At 39.8% G+C, this 21,829-nt stretch overlaps 1 protein-coding gene across 2 annotated transcripts in view; it reads right to left on the bottom strand.

The window, feature by feature from the left end:
• Positions 1–11,830, bottom strand: part of LOC149502703 (uncharacterized) — a 28,667-nt gene extending 16,837 nt beyond the window's left edge. For both annotated transcript variants that reach the window (XR_016323348.1, XM_089728806.1), the window contains exon 1: positions 11,662–11,830. Coding sequence is in view for 1 of the 2 variants with exons in the window: in XM_089728806.1 (XP_089584932.1) it covers positions 11,662–11,785 (124 nt within the window). In the remaining variant the exon portion in view is untranslated. The remainder of the gene's footprint in view (positions 1–11,661) is intronic.
• Positions 11,831–21,829: the final 9,999 nt, after the last annotated feature.

The raw sequence follows: 21,829 nt of genomic DNA, 5'->3' as shown, positions 1-21,829 counted from the left end.
AATTTAGGGAATTTATTATAAAATTTTGATGCATCTGTCTTTATTTAACAGTTTTACTTGGATCGAAACTTAGCGACATACCATCACACTACTTAACTTATAGGGTAGGAAGGTACCAAAATTCAGACTACTTTTTACTTCGGGAAAATATCTCATTCCCACAGGAACCTATACACAGCTACCTATCTACAACATTAAAACTCTGTCTAGAATCACATTACGCCATAGCTATTGATCTGATTTGTATACGATTTTTTATTCAACTGACTGTTAAATTACATACAGATAAAATCTAATTACCTACACCACAGAATTAATATAGTACTACATAACTAGCTACGCTTTAAACTTGAGGAGGTAATTAGATAGACATTTATACGAACTTTATGCTCAGTAATCAATCATAGTGATAAGTTAATACTCATTTTAGACAAAGAAACGGATAGGTAATCAGTTCATCACCGAAATTATAACACCTACACTTAGTTTGTTTACTATTCAACGAGGGAAAATAATCCAATATAACGCAAACCTTCAAATCATACGTCGTCGTAGTGCATAGTTGTTTAGGTTCAATACGTTATTGATTGATTTAGATATTTAGGTTATAAGTAAAAAGGTTTGCTTTATCGAAGTTTTTATAAAAAATTGTCTTACGTTGTAGTTTTTAAAACTACCGATTTTAAAAATCTTTAATTATTGTTTTATTGTTTTCGATATGCCACGCAAACGTAAATCCAATCTAAGCCGTAGTTCTAGCAGAGCTCGAACTGCAAAAGTTGCTAGAAGCCAAGAATCTGAAGAGCAGACTCAGACGCGTCAGATGTTAGATTCTCAGCGTCATGCGACTCAAAGAGCTTCTGAGACCTATACGCAGACTCAAGCCCGTAGGACCTTAGATGCTGAGCGCCACGCATCTCAAAGGGCCTCTGAGACGTTTACACAGACTCAAGCCCGTCAGGCCCTAGATGCTGAACGCCACGCATCTCAAAGAGCCTCTGAGACGTTTACGCAGACTCAAGCCCGACAAACCTTAGATGCTGAGCGCCACGCATTTCAAAGGGCCTCTGAGACGTTTACGCAGACTCAGGCCCGTCAGACCCTGGATGCTGAACGCCACGCATCTCAAAGAGCTGCTGAGACAGTGGAACAGACTCAGACACGTCGAGTTTTAGATGCCGAACGTCACGCGCAATTGATTGCGGCAGAGACTGACGAAGATTCACAAAGACGACGTCTTTTAAATGCTGAACGGCAGGCAGAAAGAAGACGTACGTTTTCAATGAGTACGTGGGAGGCATTTAATGGTGCCGCTTTTGAGTATGACCCTTTGATCGACTATGTTAATCACCGATTGGTTATCATTGGGAGAATGGATAAAAAATGCAGATATTGTGAAGCACTGAAATGGAAAGAAGAAACTCCAGGTATGTGCTGTTCTGGTGGAAAGGTTAAAATTCCATTACTTGGCGAGCCAGAGGAACCTCTTAAATCTTTACTTTTATACGACAGTAACGAATCGCGCCGGTTTTTAAGCAGGATTAGAAAGTATAATTCTTGCTTTCAGATGACGTCATTTGGTGTAGATAAGGAGGTCGTAATGCCTGGATTTTCACCTACTTTTACCATCCAAGGACAGGTGTATCACAGGATTGGTTCCTTACTTCCCGCAAATAATGAACAACCAAAGTTTTTGCAACTTTATTTCATGGGCGATGAAAAAAACGAAGCTGATCGCAGGTGTCAAAATATACAAGGAATCGAAAGGGATACTGTTTTAAAAATCCAGAGAATGTTGCATGAACATAATCGCCTTATCAATACTTTCAAAACAGCACTAGAAAGAATGCCGGGAGAGGATTATAGGTTGGTGATGCACCCCGATCGCACACCAAGTGGGGAACATGAAAGGCGGTATAATGCACCGTTAATAAATGAAGTCGCAGCCTTGGTTACAGGCGAACAGTTTGCTTTCCGTGATATAGTTTTACAGGCCCGAGATGACACATTAACCAGGGTGCCTGATACTCATAAATTTTATGATGCGTTGCAATATCCGATCATATTTAGTAAGGGACAAGAGGGGTACCACTTTCAAGTTCCTCAAATTAATCCTGTAACAGGTCTTCCCTTGCATAACAAAAAGGTTTCATGCATGGATTTTTATGCCTACAACATGATGATACGAGAAAACAACTTTAACATTGTACAAAGATGCAAGCAACTGGCCAATCAGTTTTACGTTGACATGTACGTTAAAGTTGAAAGCGAGAGGTTACGGTACATATCATTAAATCAAACTAAACTAAGAGCAGAGAATTACATCCATCTTCAAGACGCTGTGGCAAATGACGCTAATTTAAATCCAAATAACTTAGGTCGTATGGTCATTTTACCATCTTCATTTGTAAATAGCCCGCGGTACTTACACGAATATACTCAGGACGCGTTTGTTTATGTGCGTACACATGGTCGCCCTGACTTATTCGTCACCTTTACTTGCAACCCAGCCTGGCCCGAAATAGTCAATCAGTTGATGCCGGGGCAAAGCGCAATAGATAGACATGATGTAGTCGCAAGAGTTTTTAGACTAAAAGTTAAAAAACTAATGGATGTGATTAATAAAGGCCGAGTGTTCAGAGAAGCGCGCTGCTTTATGTACTCTGTCGAATGGCAGAAACGTGGACTGCCACATGTCCATATATTATTGTGGTTAAAAGATAAGTTACGACCCGATCAAATAGATAACATAATCAGCGCTGAAATACCGGATCCTAACATTGACAAGACTCGCCATGACATTATTGTAAAAAATATGATTCACGGTCCATGCGGACCCGAAAATCCACAGTGCCACTGCATGAAAGACGGAAAATGCACAAAAAAATTTCCTCGCAAGTTAGTGAAAGAGACCGTTCACAACGACCACGGATACCCGCAGTATCGTAGAAGAGCGCCAGCAGACGGAGGTCGAACAGCAACCGTGAAGCTCCGAAATGGTAGCTACGTTACGGTTGATAATAGTTGGGTAGTCCCCTATTCACCAATTTTATCAAAAATGTTTAACGCCCACATAAATGTTGAGGCATGCAGTTCAGTACGCGCCATCAAATATATTTGCAAATATATAAACAAGGGTAGTGATCAAGCTATTTTCAATTTTAGAAATACTGATCTTGCGAATCCCGTAGATGAGGTACAAACTTATCAGTCTGGTCGGTATGTCAGCAGCAACGAAGCCGTGTGGCGTCTGTTAGCATTTCCGTTGCACGAAAGGCATCCCACCGTGACACATCTCAGCGTGCATTTAGAAAATGGTGAACGCGTTTATTTTAATGAACACAATTTCCACGAACGAATAACTACTCCGCCAAAAACCACACTCACTGCTTTTTGTGATCTTTGTATCAGAGATGAGTTTGCAAAAACTCTTCTTTATGTCGAGGTGCCGAGGTATTATACTTGGGATGCAAGTAGGAAAACTTGGAAACGCCGCATTCAAGGTACTTCAGTTCACGATTGGCCTGGCGTCAAATCTGGAGATGCTTTAGGACGAGTTTATACAGTTCATGTTAGTAACATGGAATGTTTTTGTCTACGCATGCTTTTACACCATGTGCGCGGACCTACCTCTTTCAATGATCTAAAAAAATACAACACACAAGATTATCCTACATTTCGAGAGGCATGTGAGGCAAGAGGATTACTGGAGAATGACAACCATTGGGATGTGACACTGGAAGAAGCTGCTCAATGTAGATCAGCAGGCAAGATGAGAGAGCTATTTGCTGTATTAGTAGCGACATGTGGTCTTTCAAATCCTCAACAATTGTGGGATAAATACAAAAATGATATGACCGACGATATATTGCACAGATTACAAGAGCAAAATCCCAATGTCACGTACAGTGATTTAATTTACAATGAGGGTCTGACAAAAATTGAAGACCAGGTTAAAACAATTTCTAGAAAGGATTTATCAGATTATGGAATGATCAGACCACAGAGAACCGAGGAAATCAGTAGCGATTTAATACGGGAACTAGATTACGATACTGCTTCCTTACAACAACAATTGACAGAGTCTGTTCCACGTTTGATCCCAGAACAAAGGTTAGTATTTGACAATGTTTTCAAAAAAATCGAAGATGGCGAAGGTGGTTTGTTATTTTTGGATGCTCCCGGAGGCACGGGAAAAACCTTTCTTTTAAACTTGCTTTTAGCGCAAATCCGAAAAGATAAAGGAATTGCTGTAGCAGTTGCCTCTTCCGGAATAGCCGCCACTCTGCTCAATGGTGGTCGAACGGCACATTCGGTGCTTAAACTGCCATTAAACTTAGCCCATGAAGAAATGCCAGTCTGTAATATAAGTAAAAACAGCGAGCGTGGACGTATGTTGCAGCAATGTAAATTATTAGTTTGGGATGAGTGTACTATGTCCCATAAAAGAGCAATTGAAGCTCTAGATCGGACTTTGAAAGACATCAAGAGTAATCCAAATATCATGGGGGGGATGGTGGTACTTTTAGCGGGCGATTTTAGACAGACTTTGCCGGTTATCACTAAAGGCACCCCTGCAGATGAAATAAATGCGTGTTTAAAAGCGTCAACGTTATGGGTGCACGTAAAAACGTTTAGTCTGTCTACAAATATGAGAGTGCAACTACACAATGATGTACAATCTGGACAATATGCTGCTGCTCTTCTTAAAATTGGAGAAGATCGTATGGCAAAGGATGGTAATGGCATGATTACATTGGATCGTGAATTCTGCAATGTTGTGCATAATCCAGATGATCTAAATAACTTCGTCTATAGCGAACTGCTAACTAATATGAGGAATAGAGACTGGTTATGTGAAAGAGCAATTTTAGCGCCGACGAATGAAATGGTGGGACAGATAAACGAGCAAATTATGTCACGCGTGGAAGGTGATATTGTTGAGTTTCTCTCTGTAGACACTGTAATGGATACTGAACAAGTAACATCATACCCTGTAGAATTTCTTAATTCTTTAGAACTGTCGGGAGTACCTTCACACAAACTGAGGCTGAAAGTAGGCGTTCCTGTCCTTTTAATGCGGAATTTAGATGCACCAAGACTGTGTAATGGCACACGGTTGCAAGTGACACACCTCGGTCGCAATATTGTAAAAGCAATCATTATGACTGGAATGGCAAAAGGAGAGAACGTTTTAATCCCCCGTATACCCATAATTCCGACAGATTTGCCATTCCAGTTTAAGAGATTACAGTTTCCGCTGAAAATCGCATTCGCTATGACGATAAATAAAGCTCAGGGGCAAACATTAAAAGTAGCCGGCATTAATTTAGAAAAGAGTTGTTTTTCTCACGGACAATTATACGTGGCTTGCTCACGTGTTTCAAGTCCACAGAATCTCCATGTGTTGGCCAGAGAGGGAAAAACAAAGAACATAGTTTACAAAAATGTACTACAGTAATAAGGCCTCTTATTTTTAGCTTCCTACATTATTATACTACTTACATTAAGTTAGTACTTCCTACGCAGACGATGTTACGGATGTCACACTGTCTAACATCGGGGGTTGGCAGGTAGGTAGTTAGTAGTATTTTAAACCGATTTACATTATTTACTTTTTATATTTACTAAGGAAACATTCGGAGTTATCCATTATGTAGCTTAGGTTGCTTTTGAACAAATTTTGATGTGAAGTTGAGGACTGGAACACGATAGTGGGACATTGTTGCAGGGGGACTTATAGCCGGGAGAAAACAAAAAAACTTATGCGGACGAAGTCGCGGGTAAAAGCTAGTAGATAATAAACACCCAGTCCAAGGGCAAACAAACCTGTTCATCACACGAATGTTTGACCGATGTGGCATTGCAAACCGCGACCTTCGTCACAAAAGTGAGGACTGCTAACTATGGCACCATCTAGTCCAGTCTTTCTCAAAGTGGGCGATAACGCCCCCTGGGGGGCGTTTGAAACCTAGAGGGGGGCGTTAAGGGGCCCAGGAAAAAATGGGGGGCGTTGATGTGGGTTAGGGGGGCGCTGTAAAATTTGTAATTTCATTTACTTTATAGTATTTTAAATTTTACTAAAATTAAAACTCACCTACTACACTATAACGAATAATTAGTTTATATTTCTACCCTGTAGGTATGATGTTATAAAAACTTAAATTAATTAACATAGATTTCGTAGGATAGCCCACACACCGTACGCAATCAAGTTGTAACAAGTTTCTGCGGAACATGATCGATGATAGTTAAAAAATTAGAGCAATTTTACTTTAATTACATTGCACCAGAAAATATTTTAAACATTAGAAAAAAAACTACCATGCAGAGTTTTAAAATATTACACATACGTAAACTAACACAAATTGAGGTTTTATTTACTTTCTTTCTTGTTTTTAACATAAGAGCATTTTAAAGCATTTTATAAGAAATTACTGATGTAAGAATCATAATTTTTATATAAAGTGGAAATGCGTATATAATTATTGTTCAAAAACTTGTCTTAGATTATTATTTTTTACGATTTACCCATTACCGTCCAATGTCAAATAGTATAATAGTATAGTAAGCCTAAACAGCTAACTTATTGTAAACATTGTTTACTATTTTATTTCCATATAATAATAGGTTGGGGAAAAAGTTTCTTCGCATTTTTTAAGAAAATTCACAACATTTTTTAATATAGTTTATTCACATTTAACTAAAGTATGTCGGTACCATTTTGTTCGATAACTTTTTGCCATCTTGTAGGTGATCCCATTGCTATAGAAATTTTGGGGCTTCTGATCAAAATACCGCGACAATTGGTTTTGGCAGTCCTCTCGTGATGTTAACCTGACACTGCCTAAAGAATTCTGAAGAGACCGAAACAGGTATAAATCTGAAGGTGCAAGGTCAGAACTATACGGCGGATGCATTAACACCTCCCAGCCAAGCTCTCTTAATTTTTGCTGAGTGGCTAAAGATGTGTGAGGTCTAGCGTTATCGTGATGAAAAAGCACACCCCTTCTGTTGATTAATTCCGGCCGCTTTCTCTCAGCTTCTTGCTTTAATCTCATCAGTTGTTCCCAGTAGAGTTCAGAATCGATGGTTCTACCTGGTGGTAACAGCTCATAATGTATAATGCCCTTCCAATCCCACCACACACACAGCATCACCTTGTTGCGAGTTAACCCGGGCTTCGCCAGAGTCTGTGAAGCCTGACCGGCCTTTGACCACAACCTTTCTCGTACGTTCTTGTCGTACGTGATCCACTTTTCATCACCAGTTATCAGCTTCTTCAAAAATGGTTCGGTTTCATTACGTCGTAATAAAGAATCACAAATGAGTACACGGTTCATTAGGTTTCTTTCAGTGAGCTTTTTTGTGTACCCAGTTTTTTTCAAATGCGCCATTACTATTTTGTGATCAATTCCCAGTTCTTCAGTTACGTTGTAACTACTGATATGCCGATCTTGCCCCACTTTTTCAAAAATGGCATCGATTTTATCCGTAATAAGGCGACCAGAGCGACGTGCGTTTTTGACATCAAAATTTCCGAATTGAAAACGCTTTAACCAAATTTGCAAAACGCAAATTTTTTTCACGGCTTGCGTTGCTTTTTTACCTTTTTTGTAGTAAAATTTTAAAATGTATCGAATATCTTCTTAAAATAAATAAAAATCACACATCTTCCTAATTTTAATTTGGAATTATCTTCTTTCGAATTTAAACTTTTAATGATACCAAAACCAGCCAGATACAAATAGTATAGCCAAAGAGATTTTATTACAAGTTCATACATTTTTAAGCTATTGCATAGCTTTTATCGCGGGCCTTGAGCGCGGCGACCGAATCATGAAATTCCGTAACGAAAAAAACCTAACACCCCTCACTCCGCCTACCATGTAGCTCGCGTTCAACACATTCACACGTTGCGCTTGTGTAGTGTTTGTGAATAAGCGCGTGGCGTGATGTCACACTGCATGCGAATAATGAAAATTCTGCCCATCTCTCTCTCGCGCGGTTTAGCTTATGAGTGTGGAGGTTTTGCCTTTATTAAGGTTTAATATAGCGTGGTCTTGTTTTATTATTGTTTTAATATTAAATTATCATTGTCTAATTATAATGTCATAAGTTGATAAAAAATGCTATGCAATAGCTTTACCGCCGCAGTTCCCGAGTGCCACACGTTTTTTTTTTGTCAGGTGGAAATCGCCGGACTTCCGCCCTTCACTGGGGATGGAAGGCGGGGCATGTCGGAACCGACTAAAACCTCCTGTCGCTCAACAACCAGTATCCAAACGTCGCATGAGACAGAGCTCATGAAAAGGCAAAGGGGGAAAGTGAAGTGCTTAGTGCGGAGCACATCTCTCCCATCACCCTCCCCCTCGGGATGCCGGACTGGCGGTCGTCGGCGCCACGACCACCAGCCCTCTCGGTCGGCAGGCTATCCGAAGCCCGCCTAGATGGCGCCGGTTAGAATGGTCTATCCTACGGAATACCCCGCTGGGTCAGAACCAGGGTGGGTTGGGGATACCCGGCCTTCCATCACCCGGATGCTCATACGTAAAACGTATGCAGAGCAGCTTGCACGTCGTCTTCTTAGGCCCCCTTCGCCGGTCCCCAGGCCGACATGTGAGGGAGACCCGAAACACTTAAGAGGGCCAGGGCTTGGGCGAGATCCGCCTCCCTGGACCCCGCTCGACGGGGGCGGGCCTGTGCATCTCTCACGCGCCCCGCCGCCTCCTTTTGCGAGATGGTGCACTCGCAGAAGTCGAGCATCGCCTTCCACGACTCGTCGTCACCGAGCATCGATGCCAGAACACTCGGCAACGACAAGTCGTTTCCTATTTTTGCGACGAGGACACGCCGCCACCCCTCCCATGCGGGGCAGGCGACGAGCGTATGCTCTGCCGTGTCCAAGTCGCAACCACAATGGTGGCACTCTGCCGTCGGCTCGGCTCCGATCCGGTGTAGGAACTCACCGAAGCAACCATGCCCAGTGAGTACCTGCGTGAGCCGGAAAGTGAGGCGTCCTCTGTCACGATTCACCCAATTCACAAGAACCGGGCGAATCGCCTCGACGGTCCTACGACCAGCTGAAGGATCGGCCAGCCGCCTGGACCATGACTCCAGCACGGACCGCCGAGATTGGGCCCTCCGCCCTCTGACCACACTGGGGCTGGGACGCGCCACGCCCCGGGCACGAAGGTTAGCCCGCCACTGATAGTCAGCGGCGAGCGCCTCAGCCTCCAGGACCCAAGGTGGCGTCCCAGCTAGTACACACGCCGCCTCGAAAGAGTTGGTGCGATAAACACGCATGATCCTGACGGTAATGGTGCGTTGCGGCCGTTGCAGCAACTTCGCTACCCCCACGGCCAGTGACTGGCCCCACGCGGGCGCCTCGTATAAGGCCATTGACCGCACCATCCCCGTATAGAGACGGCGCGTCACCTGGTCAGGCCCCCCGATGTTGGGAAGAAGCCGGCTTAACGCGCCGGCCACCCCCAACAAACGAGGGACCAGGTTCTGAAAGTGAACACGGAAGGTCCAACGACTGTCCAGAATGAGGCCGAGGTACTTCAACTGCACTCCGACCCGATACGGACGCCTCCAACCACGATTTGGTCATCGACAGGCGGCACTCTCCGGGGCCTGTGGAACTACATGGCCTCAGATTTACTGAGTGTCACGTCGAGGCACAATCTCCTGATTTTGCCGACGACGTGCGCCACCCCAACGGTGGCAAGACGAGCAAACTCAGCAAAAACCCCCCCGGGACACGACCAGCGTGTCGTCTGCGTAACAGATTACGCTTAGGCCCGGGAGGAGGGCACCTCTCAGTAACCAGTCATACCCGATATTCCACAAAAGGGGGCCGAGCACCGACCCCTGTGGAACATCGCGCACGACCAGGAGCCTGTGCACGATCCCACCGTGTCCAGTACACGTGACCGATCTGTCCTCCAAGTAGGGAGCCACCAGCCAGCGAAGGTAGGGGGCACTCCTTGTCTTACCAGGGGCATTTTTTAAAATAAAAGAACCCTTATTGCGGCATAACTATAATAGTTAGACATAAGCTGTCGCGACACTTTTTGTAAATAATAATGTTTTCTACAAAGTCGTAGTACATTATTTTATTCTATCATCAATAGTTTTCGTAGGTACGCGACGTAAAAAATATTTTAGGAAATTTTTTTTACACCTTGGGTTCAATTATTGGAGTTTTAGTAAGGATACCAAATTTTTTTCAAAAAAGATTATAGCCAAACAGTGAAAGAATTTTTCAAATCGGTTTAGTAGTTTCGGAGCCTATTGAATACAAACAAACAAACAAATCTTTCCTCTTTATAATATTAGTATAGATATTAATTATTACAAATAATAAAAACGCTCACTTAGGCGGCGGTTTTTATTTGAACCAGTTCTAAATTTTAAACTAAAATTCTATGAAAAATTACCCATATTTATCTATAATACGAAATGATATTAATTTATTTTTCGTAGTTTCCTTCCTTCTTGCGTCGATAATCCTCAGTGCTGAGGGTCGTGGCCTCCTCTAATAACTTTCTCCTGCATCATCTTGCGCCATTCCTGCCTGTCCTCGGCTGTGTGGATAGCAACGTGGACTGAGATATTGAGAGTGGAGCGTATTTGGTCCGACCAGCGCATTGGATTTCTGCCTCTGTGCCTTCTCCCGCATACCTTGCCTGTTACCAGCAGCTTTTCCAGATTGTCACCTCTCTTTCTGGCGATATGTCCAAAGATCTCGAAACTTCTCCGCGCGCATGTAGTGCTGAGGTGCATTGGAATCTTGAGCTCGGTAAGAATGGATTCGTTCGTTCTGTGTTCTGTCCAACGAATCCCGAGCATTTTCCTCCAGCACCACATCTCAAACGCGTCGATGCGTTGGCGATCGGCTTTCTTGAGGGTCCAAGTATCTGCGCCGTAGAGAAAAATGGAAAAGACGAGGGAGGTGACGAGCTGCTTTTTGGTATTCCTGAGATGTTTCTGTCCGCCCAAACACGGTCCATTTGGGACATAGCTCTCTTCGCCATACTGATTCGCCTTCTGAGGTCCTTTTCGGAGGATCCATTACTAGCTATGACGGAGCCCAGATAAATGAAATCCTCTACGACTTCCAAGTTTAGCTTATTCGTAGTTTAATAAGTTATTATTGTTAGTAGTATTATTTACTAGTCGAAATATAATTTTTTAATTATCTTATGATGAGAATCTTATATTAATGAGAAAGATATTCAACAAAAATAGTTTCGTTCTAATAAATTAGCATAGTAATAGTACAGTGAACTAGTCATTTATTTTGGTGATTCTGAATTTAAACAAACATATTGATGAGAAGAATTCATTTTTACTTTGCAAATTTGTAAATACACGCTCTGTAGCAATGTACGGACATATAATAGTATGAAGAAACAATAATAGCATCTACAAATAAATATGTACTACGTGGTACTACATTTACTAAAATTAATACAACATTTATTAATTAAATTAATGAAATTGTGGTTTTAAAGTTTTAGACCCCTAAAAAATGGGGGGCGCTGAAAAATAATTGATTTTCAAAGGGGGCGGTAAAAGAAATAAGTTTGATAATCACTGATCTAGTCAGTCGATAAATTTAATTTTTGCTTCTCCATTCAATAAGTAACTCACAATTTCCGAAGATGAACATGCAGCCACGATGATACGCGGGAAGGGCTGTCGGGACATCTCCGATGGTGCTGGGAGCGGCAAAAGCTACCGCGATTAAAGCACACAACATTACCAAGCAACGCATTTTGATTTATTGCCGATTTCACCTCGAATGTTTGACGCGATCCGACCGACTCTCTTAAATAGATCTTACGTACCTCTGATAGGTTATTTTGTGCGATAGTACAGTCGCGTAGAGTTTGCCTTAAATGTTTTTCGAAATAATAACCAAAAAATATCGAACTTTTTTGATACATGATATAAACATTTATCGAGTAAACAATATTAGAGTAATGTTTTTGGCGGGATATCTTAATATGTTGCTCCTAATATGTTAGAGGAAGTCTGAAAGTGGCACCTGTGACAAAGAAGTTGAGAAGGGCGCGTTTGGGATGGTATGGACATGTGATGAGACGAAATGAAAATTAGGTTGGCAGGAGAGTGTTAACTATGAATGTGGAAGGATATAGAGGAAGAGGTAGACCTAAGAAGAAACGGATGGATTGCGTGAAAGATGATATGCGTAAGAAGGGAGTGAGCGAAGAAATGGTATATGATAGAGGAGTATGGAAAGAGAAAACATGTTGCGCCGACCCCAAATGACTAAGAAAAGGGCAAGAGAATGATGAATGATGATGTTTTTGTCGAGATCTTATTACCCCCGAGCATCCACTCGCAGTGTATTTGTTCGCGATCTGTGTACTGGTTAATATAATTGTTGTAGCAATAATAATTGTACTTAATTCGTCTTCACCGTTCCTTCACTGCTGAAGATCGCGACCACATGTGACTTTCCTCCATAGGGTTCCAACCGTTTTATTAACCAGATCTGACAATTGGGCTGGTGTTCTGCCCACGGCGCGCTTGTCTTCTATGCGACCCAAAATTATGAGCTTCTCTAATTCATGTCAGAGAAACCGAAGAAGCTCATAATAAAACGTTCTTGGCAGATGTTTAGTTCTGTGAAAATTAATTAATACACAATTATTTCTAGGCGGCCGAAGTACGGGTGCTACGTACTCATGTGTCTAGGATTTTACTGCGAAATGAACGGTTCACCTGGTGTTAAGCGGTTACTGGAGCCCATGGTCATCATAATGTAAATACAGACCTTCAGATATGAACTAACAAATAGAATTACTGCTTCGCTGAAACTGCCGGAGTGGTGGTACCTACCCGTGCTGATTTCGTGTTCCACCACCAGTACGTGGTCCTTTCTGTAGCTTCGTTTACGTGTCAAATAATAATATTATCAAACACTTGTGTTGCTAACGGTACTTTATACTCTATCATGTTTTATAAAATAATGTAAAATACACTCGATACATGTTTTTTCCTTAGCGGTAGTGTTATGGTGTTTCACGTTTCCAATGCTGGGAATGTCACGATTTTTTTCGTTAGTTTTCAATGACTACGTTTTTGTTTATTTTAAAACCAGTCTATAAAATTAACGTTGACCTATTTTTATTTTGAGTACACGTTAAAGAGGTTACTTACCTTTTTTTTTTGTATAATTGTAGCTGATTTTTCAATCACATAATGAATATTTTTCTTCAGGATTGACGTACACGGTAAACATAGTCATGACGGATTTAATGATAAATTTGATAGTTTTCATTTTGCACTGTTTTTTCAATAATGTGTTCCAATTTGAAGTGTAGATATTGTCTCGAGGCAGTCTCGGAGTTCGATTCACAAATATAGAAGAAATACTTTTAAATGAATTGCGCATTATAAATATTTATTTTTTATTTTTATTTTTATTGCGTAGATGGATGGACGAGCTCACGACCCACCTGGCGTTAAGTGGTTACCGGAGCCCATAGACATCTACAACGTAAATGCGCCACCCAATATATCAAAGGGTTATTTGTTTACTTGGTTATAACGACATTCCGCTTAATACGCGACGTTTCTCTTTGTAATTAAAGGTGCATATAATTTGGTACTAGCGACCCGCCCTCGCTTCGCTTCGGAAACATTAAATTTTATTATTAATAGCAGAGTCCCGCGATGCTACCCGCGGTTATTTTCGTACCGTGGGTGACGCCGCGGGGCAAAGCTACTCTTTAGATTATCTGCTATCTATCAGTGAAAGTCTCGTCAAAATCGGTCCAGCCGTTCCAGAGATTAGCCGGAACATACAAACAGACAGACAAAAATTTAAAAAAATGTTATTTTGGTTTATGTACCGTATATATATCAATATGCACGTAGTAAAAAGCAATTATTTCAATGTTACAAACAGACACTCCAATTTTATTTATATGTATATATGTATAGATTAACATCAACAGTTCGCCATTTTAATCAAACTTCAATAAGGTTAACTCCATTCAAATAGCTGAAGAAGTTTATTTTTTCCAAGTTTTAAGTTTTAAATGGCTTTCCCGCAATCTTGCAAAAATGTAACTTAAACCAAATATCCTTTTACCCCTCGATATCATCATCATCTCAGCTGTCCACTGCTGAATATAAGCCTTTTCAGTTGATGTCCAGTGCGGCCGGTTCATTTCCACGTGCATCCAACGTTCCACGTTGAAGGAATAGCATCATGTAATAAAAATCAAACCCGCAAAATTATAATTTGCGTAATTACTGGTAGGACCTCTTGTGAGTCCGCACGGGTAGGTACCACCACCCTGCCTATTTCTGCCGTGAAGCAGTAATGCGTTTCGGTTTGAAGGGCGGGGGCACCGTTGTGCTGTTACAACTGAGACCTTAGGACTCTTGTCTCAAATAGAGTGGTGGCGCGATTGTCACTAGGTCGACGCTTCTTCTGGTAGGTGGCCGTCTCACACTGCACTTACCAGTACGTGGTCTTCACTCAAGATTCTTTCTGTCCCATCTGCCCTCCGCTATGTTACCTGTTACCATATATATATGGCGACCCATATACATACATATATATATATATACATAACCATACAACAGTACAACTTGAAAATTATACTACCTATGGTAATTTTGTAGAAATTTTGTCGTGAACTAGTACTCGTATATATGTCGGAGACGGTCATTAGTTTGGTAGCTAAACAAAACGCAGCACGATTCCCGAGAGATGGCAGCACGATCGCGGTATCGTCGGAACTCTGCTAGCTTCATGCTACGACAGAGCGTAGCTGATGGAAGCGCGTAGATGCCATACGCAAATACGACTGTTTTTAACTGTAATTTATTATTGATTTCTCCAGTATTTAATGGATGTTATTATACATATAAACTTTCCTCTTCAATCACTCTATCTATTAAAAAAAACCGCATCAAAATCCGTTGGGTAGTTTTAAAGATTTAAGCATACATAGGGATATAGGGACCGAGAAAGCGACTTTGTTTTATACTATGTAGTGATTCACTCATTCGCCAGTCGGTTGGGAAGGGTTTTATTAAAGAAAGAAATAGCGTCTTTGTATTCAATTTAACTATTACTTGTAATTGTTATTTTGTACACAATAATAAATATAGAAATAGTAAAAAAAGGTAACTGGGTGTCAGTTCGTTGAGACGACTCGGATAGTTAACAATTAACCAGCCTATTTCTTCGGCTAAACGGTAATGCATCCGTTTGAAGAATGGTAGCCATTGTACGATTGGAATTGCGACTCTGGATTCGTTCATTCATTTCTCTGAGTGAGTGGTGACAAACAAGTTACCTTTCCGCCCTTAAGACTGGGTGGACCGTAAACTCGTCAGTTAATGAAATCAATAAAAATCGTACCGTATTAAACAATGCAAACGCACAGCAAACCGGTCTGTCATCAGCCATTAGCGACAATGTGAGTTAGTTTTATCTTTTAATATGCCTTTAGTAGATAATGTAATGATAATTATGTTTTGACAAACAATATAATGTATGGTATATTTTATCTGTGCGTCTCAACGATGACAACACTAATCATGTTTATTATTGCTCGTATAATAAATAAAATTCATTATTGATGTTGTTAATTATATTGCAAGGACGCTAATTTTCTCCTGAGACTTTAATGAGTGAGACAAGTAAAAGTGACAGTTAAAGAGTCGTCGAGCGCTTAAGATAAGAGCTTTGTATCTCTGTTTCATAGTTACTAGATGATGACCGGTTTTTTTTTTATAACACCATCTTGTTGTGTCTTTAAAGCGGTTAGTTGCCCTCAATTAAGAAAAATAGTATTATTATTCGCCAATAGATGTCGGGAGGAGTTGATTATTAAAAACACGAATAAAACAACATTGTCTGAAAATAAATCGTAGCTAGATCGATTTATCACCCCCGGAATCCCCTGTGTACTAAATTTTATGAAAATCGTTGGAGCCGTTTCCGAGACTCAGATTATATATATACAAGAATTGCTCGTTTAAAGGTATAAGATAACAGTATCTTCATAAAGAAAACATGTTGAGTACCATACAAAACAAAAGCTCCGAATCGTTATTCAAATAATGGCTTTCGCTTAAGCTCCGTTATGTTAAAGTTGACACACCGGTACAGGAGTCAGTCGGGCCATAAAAACAGCGAATGAACGAGTGGCACCGAACCCCATTTCAATGTTTGGAAATTGCATGCTTTTTTTTTAATTTATATTTTGGGAATTATTTAAGCTCATTGAAATAGCAAGATACCGTTTGTTTCACGGGTTATTTTGGTGAAATAGCTTTACTGGTGGTAGGACGTATTGTGGGGTCGCAAAGGTGGGGCAGCCGTTTTACGGTCAGAATTGTAAGTTAGAATTCATGTCTAAAGATGGCGACATTTATCTATGAGCTCTAGTAACCACTTAGCATCAGGTGGATCGTAAGTTCCCATCCAAGTAATAAGAAATAAAATAAAAAAATTACAGTGATTGAGTTGTGAGTTTGACGATGAGAACTCAGTGCCTTGTAAGGACCTTCTTCCCCCTTACTTCCCCCTTGTTTTTTGACCGGCTCTGGAAGAAACAGGCTAAAGATAATTTGTGAAGAATTTTGATCTAATGTATGCACTTGACCATTTTCAGATTAATAAAAATGTCTTAACTTGTTACTGTTGTATTGTTATTATTCTTGAAGTATAAATGTTGGTAGGAATTGTTTAAGATAATCCCTTCATCTCTTTTTAACAATCACACCGGCTGCCACCAGAGCAGAGTCTATAATAACTAGTCAAGTCATAAATTCTGTCACATGTTTAATGTAAAATAATTGAAACAAGTTTATTCATTATGTAACCATTCATATACCAAAATGAACTTAACAAAACATAGATTCTTATGACACTAAAGTTTATTCAAAATGACCTCCGTGATTTTTAATACAGGCCTTCAATCTGCGCGGCCAGTCGTCTATCGCAGCACGAACGAGGTCCATGTCAATATCGGCGGCTGCCTTAATCAAGGATGTCTTGAGTGACTCCAAATTGGGATGAGGCTTTGAGCACGCCTTTTTCTCCAAGTGTTGCCATATCTTGTAATCTAACGGATTCAAATCTGGACTGGAGGAGGGCCAGTCTTCGTGCCGGATGAAGTCGATTTCACGCGCCGCCAGCCAGTCTTGTGTGCTCTTCGCTCTATGAGCTGGCGCCGAATCTTGTTGGAATACCCAGTGCCTGTTATTGAACATGGTATGAGAAACAGGTTCCACAAGGTTCGTCAGGACTATATTTTAATACACAACTGCATTCGATTAACACCTTTCTCACAAAAATGTACCTCTGTTAAGCCCCAATAAGAAACTCCCAACCATACCATGAGCGACGATGGAAAATGACCTCGTTGGACACGCGGAACACGGTTGCTCGCTTCTTCACTACTGTGTGCGTACATCTTATCATTTTGTTTGTTGTAGCTCTCTTCTACGGTAAAAATTTTTTCATCCGAAAAAAGAATTTCCCGATATTTTTTTCCCGCGTACCGCTTCAACAATGCGCGGCATCTCTTCAGTCTCAGGTCCATTAGACGAGCATTCAAACGATGTCCTGTTTTTCTGCGATGTGCCCGAAGCCCTAAGTCTTCATTTAACACCCTTTTCACCGTGGTTCTGCTTAACCCCATCTGAAGGGCCAACAGTTTCTGCTTACATTTGGGATTTCTTTGAATTCGCGCCTTCACAGCTTTTATCACTGCTGGAGTCCTAACAGACCGAGGGCGACCACTTCTTGACCTGTCATCTACACCAGAGTCTTCATTGTATCGTTTGATGGTACGATAAACGAATCTTTTGGTTATATTCAAATTTTTCAGTATGTTAAAAATTTGAATTGGCGCGTAACCGCAACGATGCAACGCAATAACTGCAACACGGTCTTCTTTAAGTGTCCACTCCATATTTAAAAATGATTAAAATTCTAAAGGTATACATTTTTATTTTCATGAACAATTCGAAATTCGAATTCAATAAACTTTTTTGTGGCCAGCATTCTAAAAGAAAAGTTTTTACTGTGTCACAATACTTATAACCTGACTAGGTATTATATACTATCTAGAACCACTGCGTCCATTGACAGTTTTCAGGTATTTGTTTTACCACGTATCAACCGGCTTTGAAACAAACTCCTTTTTTATGAAGGAAGGCTCGGAGGCCTTTCTAGTTTCACCAGGACAGGTGGGCGAAAATGGGCTCAGCCAGAGGGAGTGGGATTTGCTAACAGCTGCCCTAGCGCCTCTAAAGGAGAGCTAACAACTCCAGAGCAACTGGTTCGCTATAAGCTCATCTCCACGGTGCTTAGTGAGCGTTATTATATGTTTTTTTTTATTGCTTAGTTGGGTGGACGAGCTCACAGCCCACCTAGTATTAAGTGGTTACTGTAGCCCATAGACATTTACAACGTAAATGCGCCACCCACCTTGAGATATAAGTTCTAAGGTCTCAAGCATAGTTACAACGGCTGCCCCACCCTACAAACCGAAACGCATTACTGCTTCACGGTAGAAATAGGTAGGGCGGTGGTACTCACTCGCGCGGACTCACAAGAGGTCCTACCACCAGTAAATACATAATAAAACACAGAAAATTTTGTAATTATAAAGAGATTATATAAATTAATAAATATCGCCGCTCTTCTGGCCCGAAACTAGACTGAGCTAGATTTTTATTTAAGTTGCAAAACCTAAAAACATAATTAGAATTAATTTATTATTGCAAACATGGAATCGACCAAGCAAATATTAAAAGATAATTGGTGAAAGTTAAAATGTATTTCCGAATTGAATTCCTCCTTTCTCTCTTTATCTTTTTGATGTTAAAGACCACCTGATTATAAGTGTTGGTAGGACCTCTTGTAAGTCCGCACGGGTAGGTACCACCACCCTGATGACTTCTGCCGTGAAGCAGTAATGCGTTTGAAGGGTGGGGCAGCCGTTGTAACTATACTGAGACCTCAGAACTTATATTTAAAGGTGGGTGGCGCATTTACGTTGTAGATGTCTATGGGCTCCAGTAACCTCCTAACAACCAAGTGGGCTGTGAGCTCGTCCACCCATCTAAGTAATGAAAAAAAAAGTGGTTAAGGCCTGTAGATTCTATATCGCAGTCTTTAAACGTTAACCATTTTTTCCTTAAAGGAAGTTTATACCGAACCGATAACATGGGATAAAGATTAATAATAACTAATAGTCCCGCAGTAGTCGAAATTCGACTATTGATTGATATCATAAGTTTAAGCATTAATATGGTTCTATTGTTCTATTCTATCTACAACCAGGCCGCTCTGAACTTAAATACGAGCAAAGACTATTAAACTATAATATGCAGTCACTAGAAGATCGACGTACATGCACTGATCTGATATACTTATATAAGATAATTCACTCTCTGTTGGATTCGCCTGAACTGTTATCTCAGATTTCACTAAACATTAATTTTAGTGCTCGGAGGGTCAACCAAAACAATTTGTTTGCATTGCTAATTTACAAAAACAATATATCTTACTATAATCCCATTACCCGAATGTGTCGTACCTATAACGAACTGGCAAGGTCGTCACCTGAGTTAGATATTTTTACTTGTAGGTTAGTTACGTTTAGAAAAATGTTCAAGGGCATCCTCCACTTTATTAATAGGTAGGTTAATGTAATTGTTTAATGTATTATATTGTGAATAATTTTTTTTTCTTTCATTATTCGTTGGATTAGTTTTTGTTATTGTGTTGTTTTGTCATAATTGTAAGGAACATTGTTATACAAATTCAGCACTATATGTCTTGTTTTGTCGTGCGCACATAACTTATGTTGCAAGCCAGATTTTGTTTCTTTTTATTTGTGTTTTTTTATGTATCTTTAGCTTGTGATGTGTATTGTGAGCCTAATAAAAAAAAAATTAAAAAAAAAAAAAAATTGTCAAACACTATTATAATTCCATAATATAATCACAGTATTCGCCAAAACTACACTATAGATCAATAATTTTAAAGACAAACAATAATAATCTATTTTAAATTCGACCACAGACTGTAAGCAATAGTAAAAGTTTCCCAATTGACAGTAAACAAAGAGTGAATTTTTATGTATGTGTTGTGTCAAATACATCTATATATATAATCTATATATATAAAAATGAATCTATCTATATATATAAAAATGAAACCCGATTTCCATTGTCACGACATAACATGAAAACGGCTTGACCGATTTGGCTAATTTTGGTCTTGAACTATTTGTGGAAGTCCAGAGAAGGTTTAAAAGGTATAAAAATATGAAAATTCTCGGAATTAAATAAAAATAACAATTTTGTTTTCCCTTTGACGTGTCCCCCGTCGGACGGATTCCTTTTGTTTGTTTTAAGTTTATTCTATATAAAAGTTTAGGTCTTTTATTTATCGATTGAGGCACTACGAAGTCTGCCGGGTCAGCTAGTATTATTATTATTTTATATTTATTTAAAATCTTATTAATTACATAATATTTTTTAAAAAAGATATTAAAAATACAATTTTTAAAAAACACTATATAAAAATAGATTGCCGCTGATGGCGGTGTCTACGACACAAGCCACCAGTGGTTAGGACTCCAGAGTGAGAAACCTCCTCACAATGCGTGCAGTATCGAGGATAACTGCTTTCTGTATTAGGCCCTAAACCCAGCTGGATAACGAAAGTTTCTTAAGATGTTGATCGAAACTTTTCGCTATCAAGCCGTGTACCGATACAACTATTGGAACAATGATGGTTGAATCAACATGCCACATGGCGGTAGTCTCGTGGGCCAGGTCTAAATATTTTATTAATTTGTCCTTTTCTGCCTTCACGAGGTTCTCGTCATGAGGAATGGTGACATCAACCAACACTGCTCGACGCGCAGATCGATCTATTATCACAATATCAGGTTTATTGGCAACAATATACCTATCCGTGATAATAGATTATTATTATTATTATTATATTATATTATTATTATATTATATCTATACTAATATTATAAAGAGGAAAAATTTGTTTGTTTGTTTGTTTCGAATAGGCTCCGAAACTACTGGACCGATTTGAAAAATTATTTTTCCATTAGAAGCCGACATTGTCCCTGATGAACATAGGCTACTTTTTTTTTTTTTTTTTTGGTTTCATGTTTGTTTTAATGTTTCCTAAGCGAAGCGAGGGCGGGTCGCTAGTCAATAAATAAAATCTTTTATTTGAGTAATTTTTATATAAATAATTTTTAGTTTTTTTTTTTACTTTTTTTCTTACACAGATTGAACTGATTGAGTGAAATCTCTGTCATTGCGAAAAAAAATCGAGTTCAGTTTTATTTAATTCAAGAATACTGTGTAAAATAATTTGTGGAAAATAAAGGTTTTAATGTTGTTTTCTTAATATTGTATAGAAAACGCAATTGAGTCTTTTATTATTGTTTAACCACTTTTAGAATAATCCATATAATTATATAAATATATGTACAATATAAAACACATTATTGCATTCAACACAAGTTTGAAGTCGTCGTGACCTAAGGGATAAGAAGTCCGGTGCATTCGTGTTGAGCGATGCACCGGTGTTCGAATACCAGGCGGGTACCAATTTTTCTAATGAAATACGTACTCAACAAATGTTCACGATTAACTTCCACGGTGAAGGAATAGCATCGTGTAATAAAAATCAAGCCCGCAAAATTATAATTTGCGTAATTACTGGTGGTAGGTCCTCTTGTGAGTCCGCGCTGGTAGGTACCACCACCCTGCCTATTTC

This window comes from Bombyx mandarina, chromosome 07 (assembly GCF_030267445.1).
Source record: "Bombyx mandarina strain Sakado chromosome 07, ASM3026744v2".
Classification (NCBI taxonomy): Eukaryota; Metazoa; Arthropoda; class Insecta; order Lepidoptera; family Bombycidae; genus Bombyx; species Bombyx mandarina.
This window is presented reverse-complemented; position numbering and strand designations above follow the sequence as displayed.